A 10,721-nucleotide genomic window follows, 5' to 3' on the forward strand; every position below is an offset into this window, starting at 1 on the left:
GGAACTCACTTTGTAGACCAGGCTGTCCTCGAACTCAGAAATCTGCCTGCCTCTGCCTCCTGAGTGCTGGGATTAAAGGCGTGCGCCACCACGCCCAGCTGTACTTTACTTTTCAAAGTGTCCATAACAACTGGATATTACTCTGTGAATAACTAATCATAGATATAAATCCACCTACACATTCTGATCTCTTATTACTGCAGTTAAGTTCTTTCTTTTGTTCAGTTTCAGTTTCTAGCTGCTGGTAAGTAAGATCCTGGTCGCTGCACCCTCCCTAGAGCCATCTCCTCCTGGCAGAATGAAAGCCTTGTGTACTTACTGCTTTTCTGTTTATTTCTCCAAAGGGTGTATTCCTCAGCAGTGCTGTGGTTATACTCGCTACAAGCTTGTGTCAGGCACTGTGTCTGCAGCCCAATGGGACCTGCACAGGAGCCGGGAACCAGTCAGAACAATCCCACTGGAGAGTGCATAGAATCAGTTCTGGGATCTGCATGTTTGAAAGTGTGAAAACTGCACGAATGTATCTGAGGATTAAGGATGGGTACTGTAACGGAACGGTAAGCATCTCTTTTTTCCTCCCAGAAAATGTTTAGGGTGTTTCTCTGTAATAGCCAGAGGATCTTTCTGAATGCATTGATTTTAACTTTTACCTACAAATACTTTGGAAATTGGATATGATGTGTGACACGTTCCCTTTGTCTGGGGTTTAAGTAAATGCAGTGGGTAGCTGAGAGCCTGTTGTGCTTAGACAAAGACTCAGTTCACAGTGACTTTGAAATATCGCATAAATACAAAGCACTGGGAATTACGGTTGTCTTCAAGGAGATTGTGATGCGAAAGACTCCGGTTGGAAGATGGAGTCTTCTTTTCTTCTCACCTTACCTATATCTTCCCTCTCCTCCACTTTCTTATCCTTTCCATTCTAGTTAAGCTTGACCGCACAACCCTGTCCTATTGCCTCAGTTTCCTGAGTGACAGGCTTTCGGGCATGCGCAGTCACCACACCTGGATGAATGCGTACCTTTCTAATGAGCTCCCTGATCTTGCTGCTGTTATTGATCTGCAAGTCTACCCCACAAACCAAGCCTCTAAAAGGCTACAGCTCATTGTTTCTTTATTCTTCTTAGTGCCTGGATCCTCTCCACTGGAAAACCCACACACTATTAGCAAGTAATTGTAAATTCTAAGTGATGTCAGGCTTTAGCAATCTTGAGCCTTAGGAGAGCTATTGAAAGGAATATAAATGAATAATTTTCCTTGGGTGAGGGGCCTATGTGATCCTTCTTTTTTAAATTGAGATTGAATCTCATTATGTAGCCCTGGATAGCCTGGAACTTGCTTCATACACCTGGCTGGTATCAAATGTAAGAAAATCTAGATGTTTCTGCTTCTAAAGTGCTGGAATTAATGTTATATCGCTGTTCCTAGTAAAAAAATTAATTTCCATATCAATGCTCTCCCCACCTATTTTTATTAGAAACAGTTTAGTTGAAACAAACAACATAACTTACAGAATGACTCTCTTTCTATCCTATACATATGTATGATTTATTAGAATGGCTTACAGGCTGTGGTCCAGCTAATCCAACAATTCTTGTTATAAATGGAAACTCCAAGAATCTAGTAGTTCTTCTAGATGTCTTACCTGGTCTCCAGTATATTCTCGAGAAGTAGGCTCTAATGCCAGTGAAGAAACAGACTTGCTAGCAAGGTGAGAGCAAGTAGGCCAAGAGCAGAAGCTTCCTTCTTCCATGTCCTTATATAGGCTGCCAGTAGAAGGCATGGCCCGGATTAGAGGTGGGGTTTTCCCAGCTCAGAAGATCAGGATTAATAGTGTATGTTCCTGCCTCAAAGATTTGAAGTAGATCTTCCCACTTCATATGAAGCAAAAATCCATATTTGTGCCCTGCATTTGGGGGATTTAATTGATTCCAGGTATCATGGAGTTGGCAACCAGGAAGAGCCATCAATTGAGTAGTTCTTCCAAGTCTGAAATTTGGCTAAATGGATGATTATACCTGAGTTTATGCAGATGGTGAGAGGACCGACTAAGAACTTCCCGGATCCTCTAGGTTCCTGTCTTAGCTCTCTACACATGAATGTATATATCTAATACTAGCAATTTAAAAAGTTTGTGCACACATTCACTGTTGTGGATAGCCCTGGGGTTGTTTGTATTTGATGCTAATTCCACTCTCCTGGGAGGGGCTGCAAAGGAGGAATGAGTCACATACTCAGATGAGTTCTTGTGACCCATCCCCTAATGAATAAAGGAGCCAGTCTCTGGGCTAGTAGGTGGGACTTCAGGGTTGGTCAGAGGAACAGAAGAAGCAGGAGAGAGTTAGGGCTTTTTGGATGGGGACGGCATCACCATGAGATAAGAACAGGCTGGCCATATTGCTGGGGCAGAGAGTAGCTGGCACAAGCACAGAAATGTGCTGGTTCATTTTTAATATTTCCTGTAACAATTCACATTTAATTGACATTCCCAATCATAATAAAATCACTTACACTATCATTTCACAGACCGCGCTAAGTTAAAGAGATGAAGAATCTTGCTCATGATCTTTCAAAAGATAGGCTAATTGGAATAAAATAGGTAATATTACAATGAAGGCATGGACTATTTATGTATGGTATCATCAAATGCTCATTCATTCTATAGGAGGGGTATCTGAGAAATGGTTTCTCTTCATATTGTTAACATGCACAAGCTGTGTCAGCCTTGAAGTGATGTGCGCTGTGGTGTGAATGTTGTTCTCTGCATCCACCATTTGATATTTCAGTATGCTGGTGATCTTGTTTCGATGTGAATCTATGTTCCCTGCAAATTTATAGTATAATCTTTCTCTCTTACGCTAAACACTCCCCATTGTCATATTTTCCTGCTTATCTTCCTTCTTTTCCTTATTAATTTTTGTGAAAAAACCATATCAGCTTCATTTCACTAGGCTATTACAATGAAAAAAAAAAAAGATTGGATCCTGGTGAGGTAGTGCATGCTGTAATCTCAGAATTCAGCATCATCTCAAACTGTACTCCAACTGTAGATACAGCCATCCATCCATCCATCCATACATCAGAATTTCAACCCAAATATTGTCTAATAAACTTATTTCACAGTTTAAAAGCAGCGCAAGCATCTGTACAATTTGCTTCTTGACAAAGAATTCAAGCAAAATTTTCAATGAAATCTACAGTAATAAAGGTAAAGGCACACATTTGAGGTGGCTACTCAGAATTTGCTATGTAGACAATTGAAAAAAAAATGAATATAGACTATGAGGCAGAAATTTGCCAGGCCTTTGGAAGGTTGGCCTGCCAACTATTGATTCCACATGTTGCTTCTTATAGATTAGGTCATTACTCTAAAAACTGCCAAGGTAACAGGTTTGTGAAGCGGGAGATAAACAGAAAAGAGGCCAGTATGGGGACCTGTATAAAAGGGCAAACCAGAAATAACAGTGCTATAGACATTCATATCTTATTCCAATGCTGTATTTCAGTGTTTCTAGAATGGCAACTTGTGGAAACAGGAGTGAAGCATGTTGGGGTAAGGTGGAAACAAGGTATTAGTTGACTGTGAGTGACCATGTTAATATTTTTGCTGCTGGAATTCAGCTCCTGTCTCCTTGCCTGGGCCATGGGCTATGTCTTCCAGGCCAGGGCAGACAGAGCATCTGTGTGACATAAGATAACTCATCCACTCCATAGCTACTCATTGTCCAGTGTATTCACTCATCCACTCCATAGCTACTCATCATCTAGCACAGAGTATTCACTCTTGAAAACAGGCTGTGGCTCACCAGTGTACCAGTTCAACATGGACCAAAGTCATATAAGTTGATCCTTGAGGGTTGGAGAGGAAATCTTGTTCCTATGTGTATTTTATAAATATGTGAATATTTTTGGCTTAAGATTTGTTTTAGAGATCTTTACAGCCTGTGAACCACAACTCAATTTCCTTTGCCTACCTACACTTAAAACTCAGGGATCAAACATCTCTGTCTTCTTGTTATGTTTCCTAAGAATTTTAAATATATTCTAGGAAAAATTATTATATTGGATCATTATTACTAAAGGATTTGAAAATGTAAAGTACCTGTCCTGGAAGCCAGTGACTTCTGAATGCTCTATAAACAGGAAAGTCCCACCACTTCTAGCCCGCGATGAGTTCAGTGATACTGTCACCAGATTGGTGAGCAAAGCAAAAGGAGGATCACAGTGTATGCCTGGCCAGAACCCAGTAAGCTCCCTTCTCAGAAAAGATCCCTATCACCTCACACTCACACTATAATCTATCCATCAGGTACTCTTTACCGCCATTGTCATCATCATCACTGTCATAAGTGGCAGCAATCACAAGCCGTTCAGCGGCCCTCAAGCCTATCTTCAGGACACTAACATGAGGTTTGAGTTCAGAGGGGTGGTCTAGAGCTATGAATAGCTAAGCAGCCTTTGTTAGGACATGGTCTGGTTTAGCGTAAAAAAGTCATCACTTAAAAAGAAGAATTTAATAGTTTTGTTCATTACTTAAGGTTAACATTTTAATTTGTTTAACCTAATTTAATTAAAATATAATGACACCATTCCAGGCTTCCCTCCAGGTCCTTCCACACCTCCCCTTTCTCTCAAATTCATGGTCTCTTTATCTTTAATAATTATTGTTTATATATATATATATATATATATATATATATATATATATATGCAGCCCTATGAGTCATGTAATGTTGTTTGAGTGTATATTGTTTTAGTCCTGACTACTTGTATTGGACTCATCCATGGAGAGGACTAATTTCCCTTCTCTCAGCACTCATTAATTGCCTGTAGCTCATTTTGACCAGTTGTGGCCTTTTATAATGGTCTCCATCTGTAGCAAACAGAAGCTTTTTTGATAAGGGTTGAGGGCTACACATAGCTGTGTGTATAAGGATAAATGTTAGACTACACTTTGGAATTATACTTATTCAGAAAAGTTCCAGTAGTAGGTTCTCTACGATCCATCATCTCACCAGCCACATACTTGGGTTTAGAGAAGTCACAGCTTGGTAGTACTATTGGTTTCTTTCTTCCTCTGTCAGCTTTCATAGCATCTTTGGGCACTACGAAAAGTAGTCCGTAGAAGAATGTTTTTCAGTCAGATTCAGCTCAAACTCTTCAAGTTCTATCTGCAATGTGCATGGCACCTTCAACAACAAAGTCTTACCTTTAACTTCCGGGGAACAACCAAGGAAAACAACGATTGCCCCTTTTGTTTATTGTTGAGAAATGTTCAAGTACTTCCCTAGCGCATGTTCTTCATGTTATAATGTGTTTAATGACTAAGTTTGCTTGTGTGACTTAAAAAATTTTTTGTAAGGTTTCGCCAGTGAGTCTCTGTAGCCAAGATGCCTGTGTTTGTCACTATTAATGTGGAACAGTGAAGACCATCATTTCTCTTCTTGTATCTGACATGAGTCACTAGACTCTTTCTGGAATGACACTTCTTTGGAAAACAAATGAGAACATTACTGTAGTTATTGTAGTTTGTATATGCTTAGAGGCTGAAGTAAAGTGTACATACTGTCTCCAGGGGGATGTAAAATGTACTCTGAGGTAAACGGTGATGCATGTTCATTTCCCTATGCTTTAACAGCCCAAGAGTGCCATGGTGAAGCCTGCTACTCCACAAATAGTGTAATAAATTGCATTGGATAAAAGCATGACTGTTTTCAATGTGTTTGCATTGAAATGCATACATCTGAGAACATTTTTTTTGTATAGGTAAACACACCTTTAAAACAGGTGATGTTGATCCTGAAACAAATGTTTCTATTTCTGTCACCAGAAAAATGTTTATTCTGTAGGAGTAAATCACTTTAATAGTTTTTGTTGTAGTAGGGATCTAGGCTCATAACAAACAACATGTGACTCACTGAGGACAGTTATAAGGGAGTTACTTTCAAGAAGCCACAGCCTCAGGACAACAAGAGTGGGCTCACTGGCTCCCTAAGAATGAGTACAAATTAAAAAAAAAAACTTTAGAAGTTAAAAGAAAATAATGTGCCAATGAGTTAAGTATACCAAGGAGAACAAGGGACAGGCACATCTTATACCAACAGTATGCTCATGAAGAACAACTGCTGGGTTTGAAGAAACCATGACTATTCTCTCATTGAAGATTTGTCCATTTTTTACTGTTCACTAAAAAGATAGTTGAGACAAAAAATTAAGGGCAGCTCAGGTTTGTAAGAAGTTGAAATTATAAACAAGTATACATGAGTGCACACATATGTGTTTTATTTGAATTATGGTGAAGTATACATGATGTTAGACTAGTAGACCATGAAGTATAAAACTTTATCAAGTTTTACTTGATTTTAGGCAAATAATTCTAGATCATGTTTTACCTAATCAAACATTTTTTAAGAAATAAGTTTAATAAAGTCATACATGAATGCAGCCACATGCAAGATAAAGTATTTCAGCTGAGTTTTCTAGCAAATGGCCTAACATTTAATGCAATTAAATATGTACATTAATTGTAATAAAATGTAATTAAAATGTTATATTAATATTTAGACAATGGTCCACATATTAATATTTGAGGCTATAGGAAAGCCTTGAAGATAGCAACAATGATTTTTCTGAGCAGGATCAAACATATTTGTTAAAGAAATAGAACATCGGCTGATTCATTTTGGAAGAGAAAGTTGATTAGAACATTGTTGATTAGTAATATTAAATGTATTATTTCCACATTAATATAATAAAAAACTCATATTTCATTTTTAATTAAAATATCCCAAATTCGGAAGCCCTTATGTCTGACAGGTGCTCAACAAATATTGAATGACAGGGAAGCTTAAAATGTCACTTTGGGTGAAGTCACTGGGATTTTTCTTCTCTAACAATGAGAACATGGGACATGGTCATGGGATACATGGTAAGAACATGCACTTGATACCATACAGTGACTTCATACACATTGTTATTGTTGCCAATATTAGGGGGGCACATAGGGTGCTTTTATATAGAGAATGTACATACTTCATTTTACATCTGAATGCCTTTATCCAGTTGATATGGGGCTGGGGATGAAACAGAACTGTTGGTTGTTTGCTTAAAATGCAATAAGGGAAACTCTAATCCTATAAAACCGAGTTATATTAAATTTAATTTTCAGTTTTTCACTTGAAGGATAGAAATAAAATTCCTTGACGTGCTACTGAAAAAAAATATAAACAATCATAATTTAGAGACTATAGAACGTCAGAAATCCCATTTGAGTTGTAATTCATCTACATATCCGGAGGCTTAGAGAGGGGACTGGTTTGAAAAGCAGTCAGGAGAAGTTTCCTGGAGAGGTGACATTTGGAGAGAAAAATCCCACTTTTTATTATGACAGGAGAGAGGAAAACCAAATAAAATCAGCAAAACAGAGACTTTTAACAGTGCTAACAGAATTGAGCTTTGTGCGAAGGCCTGCCTGTTGGTGGAGCTGTAGAAAAAGCATTAGGGCTTGCCTTCTCTCCGTGTTTGACTTAATTCAAAAGAGTGTGATTCCCAGTATGAAAAAAAATAACATTAGAAGTAGGGGTGCGCTTTAGAGTTGGTAAGGAAGGTGTGTCTCCAGGAAAGGTTCAGTCAGTTGTGAATCAAGGGCAATTTTTGAGCCCTTTAGTAAAACATCACACCAGTATTCAATAGGATAGCTGTGTTATATTTGAGAATAAAATTAAAGTTCATAAACAAAACATAGTTTGAGTAAAGTCTGCAGTGTACTAAAGTACAAACATGGTTCTAGTATATGCTGGCATGCACAGTTAAGCTGATTGAGTTTTCTTATTATTTTTGTTGGTTATTTTATTTACTTACATTTCAAATGTTATCCCCCTCCCCAAACCCCTTATGCCATCCCCCATCCTCTGCTTCTATGAGGATGCTCTTCCTCCCCCATCCACCCACTTCCCCTATGCTGGGGTATTGAACCCCCACAGGACCAAAGGCCTCCCCTCCCATGGTGCCAGATAAGGCAACCCTCTGCTACATGTGCAACTGGAGCCATGAGTCCCTCCAGGTGTACTAGTTGGTTTGTGGTTTAGTCCCTGGGAGCTCTAGAGGGGGAGTGTCTGATTGGTAGACATTGTTGTTCTTCCTNTGGGGTGGCAAACCCCTTCAGCTCCTTCAGTTCTTCCCCTAACTCCTCCATTGGGGTTCCTGTGCTCAGTCTGAAGGTTGGCTCTGGTAGGGCCTCTCAGGGGATAGCCATACCAGGTTTTTATCAGCAAGTGCTTCTTGGCATCAATCGTAGTGTCTGGGCTTAGTATCTGCACATGGCATGGATCCCTAGATGGGGCATTTTCTCTTGATGGCCTTTCCTTCAGTCTCTGCTCCACTCTTTGTCCCTGCATTTCCCTTAGACAGGAACATTTCTGTGTTAATATTTTTGAGATGGATGGGTGGCCCATCCCTCAAATGGGGGCCATGTCTATCCACTGGATATAGTCTCTAAAGCTTCTCTCTCCCCTCTGTTGGATATTCAGTTCATGTCATCCCAGTTGGGTCCTGGAAGTCTTTTGCTTTTCTGGCATCTGGGACTTTCTGGTGGCTACCCCCAGATTCTCATCCCCACTGCTACCCATCTCTGTTCAATCTCGTGACCCTCCGTACTTCCAAGCCCCCAACCTCCAGCCTCCTCCCAAACCTGATCCTGTCCCCGTTTTCCCTCACCCTCCTGCCTCCCTCCCAGGTCCCTCCTTCCCTCTACCTCCCATGATTATTTTTTTCCCCCTTCTAAATAAGACTGAAGCATCCACACTTTGGTCTTCCTTCTTGATCTTCATATGGTCTGTGAGTTGTATCATAGGTATTAGGAACTTTTTTTCTAATATCCACTTATCAGTGAGTACGTACCATGTATGTTCTTTTGTGACTGGTTTACCTCACTCAGGAAGATATTTTCTAGGTCTACCCATTTGCCTAAGAATTTCATGAAGTCATGTAGCAGAAGATGGCCCAATTGGCCATCATTGGGAAGAGAGGTCCCTTGATCTTGCAAACTTTATATGACCCAGCACAGGGGAAGGCCAGGGCCAAGTAGTGGGAGTGGGTGGGTAGGGGAGCAGGGGCAGGGGTGGTATAGGGAACTTTCGGGATAGCATTTGAAATGTAAATAAAGAAAATAATAATAATAATAATAATAATAATAATAATAATAATAATAAAGAGGAAAAAAAGAATTTCATGAAGTCATTGTTTTAATAGCTGAGTAGTACTCCATTGTGTAAATGTACCACATTTTCTGTATCTATTCCTCTGTTGAGGGACATCTGGGTTCTTTTCAGCTTCTGGCTATTATAAATATGACTGCTATGAACATAGTGGAGCATGTGTCCTTGTTATATGTTGGAGCATCTTCTGGGTATATGCCCATGAGAGGTATAGCTGGGTCCTCAGATAGTACTATGTCCAATTTTCAGAGGAACCACAAGACTTATTTCCAGAGTAGTTGTACCAACTTGCATTCCCATCAGCTATGGAGGAATGCTCATCTTTCTCCATATTCTCGCCAGCATCTGCTGTTACCTGAGTTTTTCATCTTAGCCATTCTGATTGGTATAAAGTGGAATCTCAGGGTTGTTTTGATTTGCATTTTCCTGATGACTAAGGATGTTGAACATTTTTTCAGGTGTTTCTCAGCCATTCGATATTCCTCAGTTGAGATTCTTTGTTTAGCTAATATCTTGGATACTAGCCCTCTATTGGATGTAGGGTTGGTAAAGATCGTTTCCCAGTTGGTAGGTTGTCGTTTAGTCTTGTTTACAGTGTCCTTTGCCTTATAGAAGCTTTTCAATTTTATGAGATTCCATTTGTCTATAGTTGATCTTAGAGCCTGAGTCATTGGTGTTCTGTTTAGGAAATTTTCCCTGTGTCGATGTGTTCAAGGCTCTTGATTTTTTTTCCCCTTCTAAAGTAGTGTATGTACATTTTGGTTTCTCTCTTCAGTTCAAAGCTTAACCTGTTATAGGTCAATAATAAAATTGAAGTTTAGACACTTACATTCTTACCTTATTAATTTGTCTGTTTGTTTCTTCCCTTTCTTCCTTGGGTTTTATCCAGATGCAAAACTTGAAACCAAAATGTTCATAAAGTCAAAGACTACAGCTACAAGATTCTGTTCTGCAGACTCAGACTAGTTTGTGTATCAATTATTTGGTTTGTCTCTGCACAGACCAAATTACTCATTTCTGCAATTAAATACAGGAAGGAAATGGCATTATGAAGAAAATGGATTCTTTTGCCCACAGTTTGGAGACTAGAAGTCCAAACACCAGACCTCTGGTCAGAGCAAGACCCCATGATAAATAGAAAGAGAACATGTTGAGAGGAAATGGCATCTTGAGACAGAAAATTAGAGGGATTCAGAACCAGGCTCACATTTGTAAAAACTCATTCATTAAAATGCTCAACGGACCTAAGATACTTTCAGGTGGAAAATGAACCTAATAAGTTGGCTCTAGACACTGTCTATTAAAGCGCCTTGTAGATTTTGCATTTGAGAAGAGAAGGTCTCAACATATCAACCATTGAGGAGATATACAAACTATCTAAAAATACGGTGCTTAACTTCCAAATATAACACACGTGTCTAAAGAGTCAAAGCTATATACAACCACTCTGGAAATCAGTCTAGCAGTTCCTCAGAAAATTGGACATAGTACTACTGGAGGACCCAG

At 39.3% G+C, this 10,721-nt stretch overlaps 1 protein-coding gene across 1 annotated transcript in view; it reads left to right on the top strand.

The window, feature by feature from the left end:
- Positions 1–10,721, top strand: part of Rp1 (RP1 axonemal microtubule associated) — a 238,420-nt gene that overhangs the window by 153,025 nt on the left and 74,674 nt on the right. Inside the window, exon 15 of the mRNA XM_029533310.1 lies at positions 345–557. Coding sequence (XP_029389170.1) covers positions 345–557 — 213 coding nt within the window. The remainder of the gene's footprint in view (positions 1–344; positions 558–10,721) is intronic.

Source organism: Mus pahari, chromosome 22 (genome assembly GCF_900095145.1).
Source record: "Mus pahari chromosome 22, PAHARI_EIJ_v1.1, whole genome shotgun sequence".
Taxonomy (NCBI): domain Eukaryota; kingdom Metazoa; phylum Chordata; class Mammalia; order Rodentia; family Muridae; genus Mus; species Mus pahari.